The sequence below is a fragment of the Hesperophylax consimilis genome, chromosome 2 (assembly GCF_061612785.1).
Source record: "Hesperophylax consimilis isolate HC1 chromosome 2, BYU_Hcon_1.0, whole genome shotgun sequence".
Lineage (NCBI taxonomy): Eukaryota > Metazoa > Arthropoda > Insecta > Trichoptera > Limnephilidae > Hesperophylax > Hesperophylax consimilis.
Genome location: NC_142837.1, coordinates 45,717,842 through 45,735,677, shown reverse-complemented (window position 1 = coordinate 45,735,677; position 17,836 = coordinate 45,717,842). Strand labels below are relative to the sequence as shown.

Genomic DNA, 17,836 nt, shown 5'->3' with positions numbered 1-17,836 from the left:
TACTTATTTGATATTTGCATTTTTATATTTCGTAAATTTTTAATTGAGGTATATAAATAGAGTCTATGTTCCTTTTCTTGTCAGAATTAATATATTCAAGCAAAACATTGCACATTGGAAGCCGCGAATTTTCCTAGTTCCTCAACTTGTTTTTGAAAAACATCCAAGGTAATAATGACGTTCAACATTTAAATGTACTTTCCACAGACTTCAAAACTAAGTTTGAGGACATTTTGACTATCGAAATGAAACGTTGAAGAATCGGAAAACATGTGACAAGAAAAAATGACCGGAATAAGCACTGACAAAGAACTTAAAGGACAGTTCTGTAAGGCTAGCTACAGAAAGAAATTCCCATTGCTTATCCTGCTTCATTTTCATTTGGTTTAATACCTCACAAGGGTGCCCCTGTCTGCACAATGTAAAGACAGAGCAACTATACCGCCACCCGGTTGTTGGGCAGGCAAGGGAAGGGAATCTTTTTACTAAAATAATAAATTTATCATATGAGACGTTAATAGTTTTAGGAAAATTCAATATTTGGCAGGCAGGGGGTCTACGGAAAAAATATATTTGGCAAGTGGTCCACGGGGCAAAAAAGTTTGGGAACCTCTTTTCTATGGCATTAAAAGTCCTTGTGTTCAAAAGTTTTTTTTTATTTAATAAGAGAGTTTTGTGAGAAAATACGGAAATGACACTTAAATTCACAAAATAAATCCGAGATAGAATATCAAGTCAGAAAATTCATTTCTATTCCAAATTTGATAGAAGTATATTTATGGTTGGTGCAATGGATACCATTAATGCCAACGAGAAGATGAGCTTTGTGGCCTAGTGGAGAAGCGGCCTCCCGCGCGTCACAGCGACAGCGCTCTGCTCCAGCGACAGCGCCAGCGCTCCAATACCACCACCACGCGTCCAGCGATATCAGCGATACCCGCGACGGCCCAGTCCTATAACTAGTCGCCAGTCACTAGTCAGTCTCGCTCTGTCCGCTGCGCCGCGCGACCGCTCTGTCGGGTACTCTGTCTGCTTTCGCTGCACTCGGTCGGTGTCAGTTCACACTGTACCCTCAACATCCCTCACAGGCACCTCCTGTCAGTGTTTCACAACCAACTATCACACACAACCCACTCTTCAAAACAGGTAATTTTTTTATAAGAACATTAAACACGTGCGATTCTCTTATTAATTTTTTTCCTTACTTTTAAACTATATTTTTTTACTGGATAACTTTAGTTTTATTTGATTATAAGAAGATAATGCCAATAAATCTAAACAAAACATGAAACAGAACAAGACACATAAAAGTTAAAAAAAATTGCAAGATTTAATTGCAATTGTTAATTCTGAATTTGTAATATAAAATCGATAAAAATGTCCCAATGGCTGAGTGGTTAGAGGTGTTTTCCCGGCAATTCAGAGATCCTAGATTCGATTTCAAATTTAAACCGTATTTTTTTTTATTTTCTGTGTGTTGTTCTGTTTCATGTTTCGTTTAAATTAATTAGTTTTATTTTCCTTTTTAAAAGTAGATTTATATATAAATGCTACTGCTAATATAAAATATTATAATTTTTTTATCAATGCGGAAAAAATTTCTTTTTAAGTTATATTATGCAAAGTTTACAATGATAATAAATGGTTGATTCAAAGATTTTTTAAATCATTACATTAAAATTAACCTTTTTTATAATCAGTTTTTTGTTATATCAAAACCGTTTTGGTCTTAGTTCACTATTATTATAAACTAACTTAATTAAAGACGTTTAAAATAAATACAATAATTATATTTAAATATTATACAAAAATACTTTTAATAGTTTGTTACTTCGACGGGGATTGAATTCGCAATCCGCAGACCCTTGAACTCATAAATATTTCCGCAAATTATTTCGCATATTTGATATGTACTGAAATAAAGATAGAAATTGGAAGTTAAACCAGGTCCATAGCATATATTATATATTTGCACAATTTGTTCCGCAGTTCTGTATCCTACTGAAGTATTTTTATACTAAAGTATACTTAGATTTGTGTTCACGATAAGCATGTTCCAAACCAAACAGACAATGAAAATCTGCAAAATATTTTCCATTATGGAAGATCAATTTTCTTTTTTTCCAAATTACTAATTTCACGTGTGTAAGTGTTAATTTGATAAATGTTTTGTGTTTGTATTTACCTGATAAACGAACAAAGCAGTACTAAAACTGAAAACTAGTGATTTAGATCCTAAATGTCCTATTTTTTATTATACCACACAAGAATTCCAACAACCAGACTTTTAGTTGCCAAGGCATCCATGTTGTTTATATGTATTATAGAAAAGCTTAAAGATGTGATAAATAGGGAAAAAGAAAGGGAGCAAGGTCAAGCAAGGTTTTTTGTAATATTATCTAACTAGGGCATTACCGAAAGTATCTTAATGATTGTATTATTTCTGTAGTGCCGTTTTCGTGCGAAAATCACCTCAATGGCGCTTTATAACATAATTCATTTGACTTATCACTTAATCTTATAACAAATAACTTACAGCTTAGATTTACAACTAGTGACTTACAACTTGGACTTATAGATTTATAGCTGGTGACTTACAATGAAGACTCATAACTAGCAACTAACTTCTGAAACCTGTAACAAGTGACTTACATCTATGACATATAGCTATTGACTTACGATTAAGACTTATGACTTGCAACTAACTTCTGAAACCTAAAACTAGTGACTTACATCTATGACTTATAGTAAGTGACTTACAATTAAGACTTATAACTAGCAACTAACTTCTGGGACTTATAACTAGTAACTTACAACTAAGACTTATAACTAGCAACTAACTTCTGAGATTTATAACAAGAGAATCACATCGAATACTTATAGCTAGTGACTTGCAATTAAGACCTATAACTAGCAACTACCTTCTGAGATTTATTACTTTTGACTTACATCTGAGACTTATATCTTTTGACTTACATTTAATAATTATAACTAGAAACTAACTTCTGAGACTTATAACTAGTGACTTACAACTAATATTTATAACTAGCAACCAACTTCTGAGACTTGTAACTAGTGACTTACACCTAAGACATATGTAATAGCTAGTGACTTACAACTAATACTTATAACTAGCAACTAACTTCTAACACTATTAACTTACATCTCATATTTATAACTAGCAACTAACTTCTGAGATTATTAACTTACATCTAAGACTTATGGCTACAGACAGCTAAGAATTATAACTAGTGACTTACAACTTTGACTTATAACTAGCAACTAACTTCTAAGAGTAGTAACTTACATCTAAGACTTATAACTAGTGATTTATAACTTAAACTTATAAATAGCGACTAATTTCTAAGACTTGTAACTAGTGACTTACATCTAAGACTTGTGGCTAGTGACAGCCAAGACTTATAAGTTGTGATTTAATGCATATTTACGACCAAGTGGGTGACCTAATACATGTTCCCTCGGGAACGAGATTCCAATCTAATAAACATTTCTAATTGTTCAAATATTGTTACGATATACAGTCAAATTACCCATCTCGTAACTCATCTAATACATTACTTTTCTTTCTATTTGAAATATTTTGTGTTTCTATGTATGTTTGTGATTACTCTATGTTTGCTTCAATCAAATTTAAATTGTTAACCTCGGTTGATGTTTATGAGAAAAAACATGATTTATGTATAGCACGAGTAAATAAATTGTGATGTAAGTTACGTTATATAAATAATATTTAACTAGCACAGACTCGTGAAAAATCACGGGATAGTGCGATTTTTTGACACATCAGTTCCACTTTTGAAAATTAAAAATAAAATAATGATCAGTTAAAATAATTTATTATGGGTAGGTTCAGGGTTTGTATGAATTATTGACCCAATCAGTTCCAATTTTCAAAGTGACACTTAATTTTTTTTCATTAAATCCGAACTAGAGTTACACAGACAGACATACAGACATTTGATTATTTCCCGAAGCTGGGTTTCTAACCCTGTGTAAACTAACCCTAACTTAAACCACTTTGCTACAAAGGTCGTCAAAATGATGTCACATCACACAACGATCCCAAAAAAAGGACATGAGTGACTAAAGATGGATTGCGCATTGTCCATATCTGCACATTTTTTAAAAATTTTATTTGAATGTTCTTGACCACCATATCATGATAGTCGTAAATATTTGAATGTGTTTTTGCATAATTGAGCTCGGTCACAGGTCAGTGGTCATATTACGTTATGCTTGTAGCGGAATTTTGGCGCCGGACATAATCGAGATTACCGTACGGAGTGTGAATCTCTCGTAAATGTATAAATGAATGTTTCTTTTTTGGTGCTCCATAGACTTCAAAACTATTGTACTTATTTCAATGAAAATTTCGAAGTTTGTTCTTGTTAGTGCTAGAACTGTTTAGAAAGTGGTTTGAATGATCAAAGAAGTCGGGGACGATACCGATTTTCCTAGCACGGTCGCGATGTTTAATATTCAGACCGATGTAACGCAATAATTCAGAATCTATATATGCTGGCAACACTGGCGCATTTCTCTGTGAATTGACATTTCAAAACGTCAGACGGCTACGTAAAAGTAAAAAAAACTAACAAATTAAAAATATTAACTTTAAGGCGATGCACCACGTCGTGTAATATTTTAAATTGAGCCGCTATCAATAAAAACCCTTACGTAGATGGCGATAAAGTTTAAATTCCCGCTTAGCACCATCCGCCTGTTTTGATTTATGCATGAAAAAAACATGGCCAAAAAGTTCCTTTTATTTTATTTTGTTGATGTTCAGGCATAAATATTTAACTTTTTTTTCGATCATTTTATAAATAACTTAATTTGCCACATTATACAATAAAATTATAACCGAAAATCGGTTTGTAAGTAAGTAAGTAAGCCTTATACATTGTTTTTTTCTAGGCTTTTAAAAAGACTTATCTAAAAATACTCGATTAGTTCAAAGGTCAAGATGTATTCTAATCGCAGTATTTAATTAAAGAATCTGAAATATTTCTAGGCGACCAAATTTTCAAACGAAAAACACATGACTTTGCATTACTACGTATGGCATCGCCTTAATATACATTGCCAGTTAGCTTGATTTTGACACTAAAAAGGGAATTAATTAGTTCATGAGGTCATTAGCCTTGACCAAGAATTTTGTTTCTCGAAGCTGGGACGGAATCAATTGATCGCCTCTTAGGTGAATTAATTGAGTCTATGGTTCGTGTATACGAGTTATTTCAGTTCTAAGAGCTTGGTTTGTTCACCCCTATTCATTGATAAGGCAGTTATTTTGGATCTAATTATCCAAAAAGTTTTGCAAATTGACAGCTTATCCGACACCTTGGAGGCCACGCTGAAAGTAGCGGCTTTCACCAACCGACTGTCGCAATCATATTCTGACCGTGTTCGCAAATATCGCTACTTGACCATAGGGCTTTATCGATCTTCCGTGCTAGACTTTCAATGTGTTTTTATCTAGTATCTGCGTAGTGTTCAGAACAAAGTGCGAATGAACGGTGATGCGTATCCCGTACCTGGTGTATACATCCGAGTATGAGTATGAATGAATTGATGTGTATATACGTACATATGTATATTGAATGATGCTTATTGTGGATAGTGGAGAATTGGCGCCCAGCATCGGTCAATGGTGATGGGCGTGCGGAGCGGCTATCACAGGTCCCGACCCGGTTATCGCTAAACATATGTAACATGTTACACTCTGCCACCCATTCACGTTAACTGGCGGGCACGTGGGACTATGTAGAACAGGAACATTCAATCAGCACCGCATCATCTATAAATTATGAACCTAATATTGAAGTTAAAAAGATAAACAATAACTGTCGAATGATTTTTTTTTTAAATGAGACCCACACAGGAGACCCTGAGGAAATTAATTTCACTCAGAGCTGATGGAGATTGGGTATGCCGTGTGGTGGGTATTTCATGGAAAAGATAGAGAGGGCAGTTCTGGGAAGTAAAAACATATGTGGGGTGGGTGGGAAACTATGGATCAGTGTGTCCAAGAGTGACGGATGTGTCATCTATCCCTCCCGCTGCGGCGCAAGGCAATGGGTCGATATACCAGTTGGAGAGGTCAAAGAGTATCCCCAAACCAGCCTCTTCCGATCTGGAACCCCACGCAGTCAGGCACAGTCGGGCAGGCACATTCTGAACACACCTCACAACAACACAACACACCAAGGCACCCATGTTAAATCCTTCGGGAAGTAACTAATTCATCGTCTAAAAAAATAAAATGTGCTTACTGCTAATTTCATACTTGAATAACATTTTATAAAATTTTCAATTAGTGTACATTGTGAATACCAAAAAATATGCTTTAGATAAATTGAAGGTTTAAAAATTAAAAAATAACTTACTCATTAAAAAATATAAATGTAAACTACTATAAAAAATATTTTTTCAACAGAAATGTATGAACGCGCAACGAAAACAACTTAAAAAATACAGTATTATAGCTTACAATATATGACAGTTTCATTTGATTAACTTTTTTGCTTTCTTACAAAATTATTTACAAAATAAATTTTTTAAAAACAGTTTTTTGCTTGAAATTGAACATTTCTAGACTCCGTTTGTCAAGCGATTTTAATGCCTGTTACCCACAATATAAGGTATACCAAGAATATACACATTTTTGGCTTGTATCTTCCTCATTTTATTTTTCATAGCCTCGTCGTTAGTTTTTGTTAGTTTGAATCATATATTATTTTTGTTTTTGTTTTTACGCCCAGTGGACATTGATGATAAGAAAAAAATATACCTAGTGATCCATCGAAAAATTATCACAAAATTTTTAAAACATGAAATAACGATAAAATGGTAAATAAAAAATATTTTTAAAAAATGTTAGTAAAACATCTAAGAGTAAATTCAAATTTAACAATATTTGTTATATTTAATTTTAGTTAATCAGTTACAGCTGTTTTGGCTATTTTAAAGCTTATTTATATTTTAAGGCCATTTTCAAACTGTGGTTTAGCCACGTTTAGACGACTTATTAATAAGATTCTATTTCCCCCCCTCCCAAATTTAAAATTATTTATTACCGGTTAAACCAATTTACTGATAAAAATAATTGTGATAATAGATTTCATATTCTGTGGGGGTATTTTGAAGTCTGTTTTTCCCCACATTAATGTTATCTTAATTGTTTAATTATGATGTAGCAGTTATTAATTTATTTAAATGTGTTATATTGTTTAGGTTTTGTGAACATACTTAGAAGCGGGAAATAAATAATTTTCCTTAATTTATTAATTAATGTTATATTAGGGTCGTTGGTTCTTTTATTGATTTCTAATTGTTCAAGTAAATTTAATCTAAGGCCCTTTCCTTCTATGTGTAAGGGTTTAAGTTCATTGTTGTCAAGCGGGACGTGATTATTTCATAAGAGATGTTCTGCGAATTTTGAAAAGGTGCTTTTATTATTATAACATCTTATATGTTCTTTGAATCTAGTTGAGAAAGCCCTTCCTGTCTGTCCGATATAAGTAGCGTTGCAATCGGCGTGGTCACATTTTAATTCATATATGCCATTATTATTAAGTTTAGGAGTTCTACTTTTAGAGTTTTTAAGGTTTGTTCCTATGTTATTATTGGTTTTGAACGCTATATTTTGACCGCATTTTTTATTTATTTTGCTATTTTTATGGATATTGGACCGATAAATTCGAGACATGCAATTTTTTCTTTATTTTTATTATTTGCCGGATATATTAAATTAATTTTATTTTTATATTTCTTATTTTTAATAATTTTTTCAATGTTTTTTATGTTTTATCCATTATTAACCGCGATGGTTTGTATCGTTGCCTTTTCTTTCTCATACGCTCTATTGTCCAAGGGAATGTTAATGAGTCTATGTACCATTGAATGGTAAGCTGATAACTAATGAGACCGGGGGAAGGATGAGTTGAATTTGCATTTATTGTAGTGTCTGTAAAAGTTGGTTTTCTAAATATTTCAAAAGTATGTAGATTATTACTCTTTCCAATTGTTAGATCTAAAAAAAATATTTTACCTTTGATCTCATGTTCGACTGTGAAGCAGATTTTATTATTTACAGTGTTGGCCCAATTAATAAAGATATCTAATTGACAGTTGGTGCCTTTCCAACATATTAAGATATCGTCTACATATCTGACATAGTATATTATATATTTAGCTAAGGGAGACTTAAGAATTATATTTTCAATATGATCCATAAATATCTCCGCTAGAAGTGGGCTTAATGGGGATCCCATGGGAAGACCGCCCAATTGCTCAAAATATGTATCATTAAAAAGAAAATTATTTGTTTGGATGCAAATTTTTATGAGCTGGAATAACTCTTTTCTTATTATTGGATTGATTGTTCTAGGATATTTTCAATTATTTTAAGGCATTCTTTAATGGGGATGTTACTAAATAAGAATTTTACGTATAAAGAAATGACAGTTATGCGGAAGATCAAAGTTTTTCATTTTGTTAACAAGTTCTATTGAGTTTTTGACAATGTAACGTGGTGAAAAATTAGTATTTTTTCGAAGATGAAGTTAAGTTTTTTCGCAAAGTTTGTTATAGGAGCATTTATAGAAGATACAACGGGTCTTATCGGAATGTTTTCTTTTAAATTAAATAGAGTTCTACGAATTAAACACAAAAACTAGAACAATACTACATATAAGACAAATCACTAAAACTACATTACCAACGCTGCTATAATTTGTAGGATCCAACAAAGCGATGGTAAAGATTACGCTTAATTCTATAAATGGTGTCAGTAAATATATGAACAGTACCCCCAAACTTGTTGACCAAATCATTAATCATATTGGATATTGAGTGTGTCTGAGAGTTGATTGTATACGTATTGTAGAAGAATGTTGCATTTTATCTCGTATTTTTAGTCGTATTCTTAGTCGTATGTTTACGTTGTATAATTAAATGAATTATATTATTTAAATAATTTAATAAAATTTAAATTTAAAATTATTTTATAATAAGTTTTTAATCATAGAAATAATTTATTTTGTGTATTTTAAGGTGGGTACTTATATCATAAATAAATTCCCCTTATTTTTCTTTGCTTCAGGTGGGAACAAGACATATGGATTCGCACAAAAGAGTGATCGATCACACGACCGCGAAAATCCGGTAGACTGTTTCGAAAACGTAAATAATCAATCATTTGGAAGTTGGCTCGATGAATATACAAGTGCAGTGTGATGTGATCAGTGCGGGACAGTGGTAAGTGGACAGTGCATGGGACAAGTTAGTGACGCGTGAAGTGGCATCATGTACCTCAAGAGGCCTGGGTGGTTTCTGTTCTTCAAGCTGCTGCTCTTCCAAACCCTTCTGGGGTGGAGCAACGCGAGACTTATCAGTAACAATAACTTTTACAATGGGGGAGATTTCACAGACAACTACAACAATAAGAAGATCCTCAGCGACCCTCTTCTTACGAATGATGTGCGATCGTTCATTCTCGCTGACATCCTATCCGGCCAATCCCAGCTGACGGCGGGACAGGAGCTCCGGCTCCTTGAGCAGGGGGCCCAGTGGAAAGAGGATGGCTCGGGAGAAATCCCTCGAGAGCCGGTTGCCATTGAGAGCCCGGGGGGCGGCGACTCCAGCGAGGGGTCTTATAACCACCCGCAGACCGAGACACTACACCGCGAACAGAGGTCCATCGAAGACGAAATCCTAGGTGAGTTCAAAAATATACATGTTCTAGCTGAAGAGCTTTTCTAAATCAGATTTCGACACCAATTTTTCTCTTATGTTGAACGTCAATTGAGCAAAACTTCTTTAAAAATTCTGCTGGTGGAAAAAGGTGGTGGTTTTGACATCTCATTTAGACATTGACCTTCCTACTGTTTTGAAGGTTTGGTGTGAAAAAATATCGGAATAAGTGTAGACTTGTATATAAAAGGAATCTACATCTGAACGCTCTTCTTTTCATATATGTATATGTTTTTTACTGTCTCCGTGGTTGAGGGATATGGCGCTTGGACCGCAATCTTCGGATTGCGGGTTCAAATCTTATTTCATGAATTTGTGTTATTTCACAATATATTCGTTTAAAATAATATATAACATACTCGAGGCACGTGCCAGAGTAGAAGATACTCTCAGTATCGCCCTGGTGTAAGACCACCATTCAGAATTGAAACGTTGCTAAAAGTGGCTTTTGCCGTGTTTGGTGAGTAGATCTGAATAGCCTGGCACTCCACCACCTTCCTCTTTCCCACCTCCTTCCCCTCCTTACTTCCTTCAGCCTCACAATAAGCCCCAATTGGGGTTGCTATAGTTTCACTGGCTACAGACGGTTGAAAGCAGTTGGGTCTCACATAGATAAAGAAAATTGGTTGACTTTGAATGAAATCGCAAATTTTAAGAAATATTTAAACTTACGTAATGGCTTGTCTCTCAAAAGCTTAGGCGTTAGCAAAATCAGTGGGCGAAACATAATAGGTACTTCTATCAATCGGAGGTTTTATTTCGTTAACATTATTTTCATATTTCGTACATAGAAGATAGCAGTTACCGAGTCCAAGAGCAGATTACTTTTAATAATAAATTTAATGCAATCTATTTGTGGAGACATATACTGCTAATACAGTTTCATAACATGTGAACTGCGAACTGCCTATCTTTGCCCGTACGTTTAATGCTTTATGGCAGAACAAAACTTTACCAGACATAAACATATTGGTTATTGATGTTTGGTTTTGAAATAAGAATATACTTTGTTCCTACCGGGAAGTCATTTATCCAGTTCTTACCTCTCCCTAACCATCACCTTGCTGGAAAAGTATTTTAAATTTGGAACAATGGCAAGAACATAGTGCAAATTCGAGTGCATTTGTTTTGAAAACAGAAGAACGTTTGGGAATACCTTGGAAGCAAGTTGTTGGTGGTGTAAGCGAATGAAAGAAGTCGGGGGCGTTTCGGGAAGATCTGACACAATGTAATAAATGAAACACTTATCATATCTTACAATACTAGTTGTAAAAAAGCAGTACCGTAAAAGGACTCTGATCAATTTTCAACTTTGAAACAAAATCACTTTTTTTGTAAAAGCGTTTATGTCGGAAAATTTTATGTCACTTGTTTAAAACGTCTAAATTCATATTTGTTTATTTTTTTGGGGATTCAAAATAAAACTCGGTCAGAAGACTTTGATAAATTTATATTTTATTCGCTTATTACAATGGTACGTTTTTGGTATTATTATAATAATACCAAAAAGTGTATGAAAAATTTATAATAGTCTAAATATTCAAGGATTTACTGTCACTGAAAAAAATTATATTTAAGAGAAAACAGCTTCACAAATCAACCGATAATATTTTTGAATAAGACTAGAAACTAACTAATTTGAAACTTATTTTCCAAGCGTTATTGTATCCGGATTGTCCGAAAAATTCTCTAAAAAGAAACGATTAAATTTTTAGCGGCAGGGGAAATTGCTGCTGATATCCGCTATGATCAAAAGTCACCCCATATTACAATATATATGAATATAGATAAACCGCAAAGGGTGAGATTTGTTAGGCATTTGATTACCTCTGTTAACCCCTCCGGCATTTGGCATATTGACCGTTATATTTCTTGCATATGCTGTCAGAGAGTCGGAGAATTTGTGTGTATTTCCTCTTCTGAGTAAAATCTGAATAAATGGGATATTTCTGAACACATTTGAAAACTAAAAAACTTTTTTTGAAAGCTGATAAAATCTGGTTTCTAATTTTATTATTAAAAATAAACAAATCATTTTTTAAGTATTAAAATGTTGCAATCAAACGTAAAATTGTTCACCTCGTATTTTTTTTATCTGAACAAAACAAAAAAACAAAAACAAAAAAAAAACACATATTTTATTAGACAAAGGTATTATGGACATTACTGCCACCTCTTTTTTTGTCGTTTTATATACATCTTTTAAATTATAAAATCACATTTTTTCTTAAATTTTTCTCATGTAGCTGTCAGAACTTTTGGTTTCATAGAAGTGCACATTTTAATTATTTTGTGATTAACTTCTATTTCCTTATATAAATCTTAGTATTTTTTTCCTGTCTAAAACGGTTTAGTTCATATTTCTAACAATGACTGCAATAGCTGTTCCGAAAAGTGAATAAATTGATTCTATGGGAAATAGCTGTTCGTTCCCAAATCCGAACAAATCAGCCTCAGGATAGTTAGTAAGATCAATAGAATACCTCCTTTATTTTACGATTTGATTGATAGGTAGATTTCGTATATTTCAAACTCATCAAAACAATTCATCTCATTTGAAAACGAGAACCTCGAATCTCTTGTGTATCTCGTTCCGAGTATTTAAAAAATCTGTTTGATTTATTTGGTTACCATCTAACGAATCAAACAGATGATTAAATAAGATTGATCGTTAAAAATGTTGAATAAATAACCTAGCCCGAACCAAATACAAAATATTATGTCATTCTATACATATACACAGACACAGTGCGCATATAAAAGCATGAAAAAAAAAGTGAATCTTGGACCGACATAAATGAAGAGTGAAACGTAATTTAAGCACTTGTTATTTTAAGACAAATCGATCCATTAGTGCAGTCTGCTATAATGGAAGTTTTACACGAAGCTTTTTTCGTACATTTTCCATATGGGTCGTATTTTCACATAAATTCGTGATTTTGGTACCATTTTTCATATAGCTTAAGATGTCGCACATTATTTGATCTCTATCGTCTGTCATTGTTTTACGTATAATGTCGAAATGATAATTTTGTATTGGATCGTGATCGAGTGATGTGGTGATATAGGACACGCCTAATAACGCATTGTATATCCTCGTGAGGCTAGCTTAAAGCAAAAAAATCATTTCGGCTATCAACGATACAGCTTCCATGTGGGGATCGGTATGAAAAAAGGCATCGTGTAAAACGCTCATTGCTAGCACTCATTAACCAGCGCTGACTGCTAGGAAGGATGCTAAAGTTCAAATAAACATAATGATCAATTCTCGACCCACCACGTATTCTGAATCATTAAATACTTACTTCCGATATATATATATATACACATCAAGCGTTGTATTGGTTCCATAAACCATCTTTGTAACTAAATGCTGATGTATTATATGAATACTCAAACTATGGCAAACAAAAGGATGGGTTGTTTTCACTTTTATAATTATCGTCCCAACTGTTCCCAACCCCGTCTGGAGTCAGTGAGACTATGGCATGCCCAATTAGGATATGTTGTGTTGCTTAAGGCAGTGGAATGGGAAGGAGATGGGAAGAGGAAGGTGGTTAAGTACCTGGCTATTCTGAATACTGCTAAAGCAATTTCAGGCAACGTTTCAATTCTGAATGGTGGTCTTTCTCCAGGGTGCTACTGAGAGTACAACACTCTGGAACGCAAGTATTGCATAATATATTGGTTGTGAAGTATTAATGGTGCAACAACACAAGTTACATGTAAACGCTGGGTTTCGAACCCGCAATCTTCGGATTCTTAGTTGAGAGCTTTAGCCCTCGACCATGAAAAAGCTTGGTTATGAACCACTTTATTGAAACAGCTTTTTAACATTTTTTTGCAAATTTAACAGTATACTTTTTATCGAGATTATTTAGGGTGATTATGCCGTGTTGTGCTTCCTCCTTCTTTCGTTTTTAGTTTACGGATACGTTCCGAAATATTCCATTTATTTTAATTGTATTACATAATGGAAATACTACGACCTTTTGTAAAAATACGGCAGAGGCCGGAGAAGTTAAAACGAAGTAATAACTCGCTGCATTTGATCTATAAAAGTAATGTTTACAACAGGTGATGTACCAAAATTAAAATGAATACGTAATTTCTCCGATGTTTCCTAAGTGAAATGAAGAAAAGACGTGGGCGCCTGAATTATCTCCGTCCGTGATGTAATGGTGTGTAAATATTACATAAAAGGCGTTCTATCATTACATAGTTTTTATGGGCTGTTGAACACACAGCTGATAAAGCTCGTATCTCGTATCACCGAAAGCCTATAGTGACGTCCGTGTTGACTTGACCCAGACAAAGTCATCGGAGGCGTACGCGGTTTTCTTCTCGTCCTCATCACTCTGCAAGGGCGGCACTGCGGCAGGGCGGGCCCGGGCACAATGCATGGTGAAGGTTCAGGGCATAGGGCACAGGAAGCCTACAGTTGAGGGCACTCATTGTCACCTGGAACCATACCAGATGTGTTTCTCAGTTCTATCCATTATCCTTTCATCATTCTCACTCACGTCAACTCGTAGGTAAACGTTTTTAAAATCATGAAGATTTAAAAGAAGCTACCATTAAATGATTCTATTAGATGTGTTCTCATCCTACAATAAAAAGGAAAACACATTCCCATTGCAGCGTAGGTATAATATAAGAAATGTGGCTAAAGCTTTGGTACACCAAAGGCAGTCCCGACTAGAGACAGTGAGAAGTGGGACTGGTAGGTGGTCCTTCGAACCCTTCACGCCTTCTCCAGCAGCACAGTGACCTTGCGTTACCCCTATCAAGACATCAAGACGATGGGATAGTGGAGAAAAAACACCTAGAACCAACAATGACGTCCTTATTGACTTGACCCAAATAAAGGCACTGCACGGCCAGGACACAAGGCATTGTTGTAGGGCACAGGTTCAGGACATTGAGCATAAACAAAGGTGCAGGATACTGACTGCCAGTCGCCACCATTGCATCTGCCACTGGCTCCAAATCTGCTTATAAGGCAATCGTGCCAACAACACTTGGCGACAAGTTTCATCCCAAGAACACGATCTAGATATTTATGATTGTGACTATCATGACTCAGTTCACCAACTGGCCTCATTAACTAGTAGATAATGTAATTCTAGTTCCATGTATGGTGATCTTTACCTTTACGGTACAGCAATAGCAATAAGGTATTGATTCATCTACAAACAAATGATCCCAATTCTTCATTCTTTGGTGGAGAAAAAACATCCAACCGCAACTACTGTTACATCTGCAAAGTTAAAAAAGATATCTGTGTTTGTATGATGATAACATCTTAAAAAATGTACAAGCAAAAGGATTCATCTTATCAAATCTATCTGTCATCTAAACATCAATACTTTACGAACAAAAAATTGTTATACGTAGGAGGGATCTCAAGTATGCCATTTGTTGGCGTTACATTTAATAATGTCAAGCGGAAACGTGTTCAAAAGTTTTTGTTTACTCTTCGGTAAGATTGTTCCAAGAGCAGATATAATCTATTACCATCACAGAACCGAGAAATACGGTATTCCTTCTGTCATATATATTTTTTATATTTCTGTTCTTTACGCAATCCCTAAAATTATTGTGAAATCTTGAACCTCGATTTTGAACTAATTCTTTGCTTGTTTCGTGAAGACGTGAAATAGTTATAATTCGATAAATTGAGAGGTATAGCAGCAAAAAAGGAAAATCTCCGCCAAACACAATTGTCATCTTTGTAAATAAGAAGAGTGTTTTATTAATTTTCATTTGATGAATATCTTTCGAGAGTAGATGATATTCTTTCAAACCTTTTTCAGATTACTTATACTGACATCAAAGATCTTAGATCCGTAGATAAAAGAACTATTTATAATAATTTAAGACTTGTGCTTATACAAAGCAATCTATCTTCTATATATGTATGTAAAGAAGAGTGTCTGTAGGCGGGCGGCGTGGATTTTATTTTTATACAAATCTTTAGATTTTAAAATATCACGGGATATTATAATTGCAGGATGTGTGGGACTAAATGTATTTATTTAAAAAATGCCCCCATATCATTGCTTTTTTTTTTTAAAGAAAGACAAACATTCCCGGGTTTCGAATAACCTGACAATATTTGAAAATCTCCTACTACCACCACAGTAAGCGGAAAATGTTGCTTGTGTTGTGATGGAGGACTTAGCCAGCCGAGGAATTGAACACACTACGCCTGGGTGAGACCCAAGCGCGATGTCAACTCGGCCACCGACCGGTCTTTTAAAAGAAGACATTTACCTATGGAGTGTTGAATCTATCAATTGATATTATAAAAATACAAGACACATATTCATAGTTTAAAATACAAGACACATATTAATAGTCTAAAATATAACACACTTATTCATAGATTAAAATAAAATACACATTTTAATAGATTTATTTATTCATTTTGTAAGAAACAAACAGCTTTTATATAATATACAATGATAGATATAAATATACAAGTTAACTGAAGTCAAGCCACAGAAGTTTATTATGTTAAAGTTAATTGGAAATGAAGTTTTAATATCTTAAAATTAATTTGGTGTTAAAAGAAGGGGAGAGGAAGAGGAAAATAGGAAGAGTATAGGAGATGCTCCCGATACATAACATACTCTCATATTAATAATCGATCGTACGCATTACTTCATATCTACATTTCTTTAGGTTATTACAAAAAATGTCAATGCTGTAAAATTTTGTATTATATTGTGCACATATACGAGGAATTGGGGATTTTTTTAGAATGTTTGTTCTACACGAGGGTAGATAAAATAAATCAGATTGTCGGGTTGATCTAGACGGAATATGAAGATTTATTAAATTGGTAAGTTCTGGTGAGTCCAGACCATTATATAATATAAATTATACTATATATCTTTAATTTAATATAAGACATAATAAATTCAAGACACATATTCAAAAGATTAAAATAAAAGAAAAGAAGAAAATTCATATATTCAGGTACTAATCGAACAAAATTGTAGGACCGCTCATAAAAAGGGTAGCCATTCGCGTCGTTTCAATAACATATTATTTCATGTCAAGCATCTGTCAAGTATTTGATCAAAATAAATACGCATTTAGAATAAAGAATATTCAATTCATAAAATAATGTTGGTGCCTACTTTATGGCTTTTCTGACATATTATGATAATTTAAAAAAAAAATTACAAAAATAATGTAATGCATTGCCCAGCAATATTTCGCATTTCTTACCCATGCATTAGTATGTGTTATGCCATTATTAAATGTTCCTTATAATTTTTTTAAATTACAACTTTTTCACTCAGGAGGCCCGAGAAAAATAATTTTCCTCAGGGCCGACGCCTTCTTTGGGGATGCTGTGGGGAGGGTTTTTTTCAAGGAAAGGAATGAGAGGAGTGGATAGGAATCTGGAGGTCAGTGTGTCCACGAGTGAAGGACGTATGACGGTGGGCGGGGGGGAGGGGGCCAATGCGGCATTGAACCTGACGGGCGGGAGGGCGGGCGGGCGGGGAACTGGTGTTATCTCATTGCGTGAGGCTGACATAACACATTATCAGTTGCGGAGATAGCTTTATTTATTCGGATTTTCTCGGCAAACGAGGTGAGGTGACTAACTTATCTATGTAGGTAGTATCTTCTCGTCGTCGAATTTTAAAATGTTAATTTGTAAAGCAACCGTACATTGTACATCGTGGGTGACTTGGCAGTTAACGTAGTAGGTACAGTCTCGATCGTACATGTAAGTAAATAAATTATATGACAAGAGATTGGATCGTGTTCAACACAATCGCACGGCGACGGGAGATGAAGTGGTACGTAATACACATCACTATCGTTACTCCTAAGGAGTTGGGATACTGTATCCTAAGAGTAACAATTAACTGTTTTAATACTTATTACATATTATTTTTAATTAATAAGTGGTGAAATAAAACAAAATAATATTGATTGCGTGCGCCGGGATGTGAATCCATGACCTCCAGCTTGCTAGTCGAAAGCCTTACCCCTCGATCACGGAGGTAGTCGAATATTTAAGAGAAACTCAGAAAGA

The 17,836-nt window shown here is 34.2% G+C and overlaps 1 protein-coding gene across 1 annotated transcript in view; it reads left to right on the top strand.

The window, feature by feature from the left end:
- Positions 1-971: 971 nt before the first annotated feature.
- Positions 972-17,836, top strand: part of AdamTS-B (ADAM metallopeptidase with thrombospondin type 1 motif B) — a 213,503-nt gene continuing 196,638 nt past the window's right edge. The window contains exons 1-2 of the mRNA XM_089643485.1: positions 972-1,146; positions 9,128-9,742. Coding sequence (XP_089499611.1) covers positions 9,331-9,742 — 412 coding nt within the window. The 5' untranslated portion in view covers positions 972-1,146; positions 9,128-9,330. The remainder of the gene's footprint in view (positions 1,147-9,127; positions 9,743-17,836) is intronic.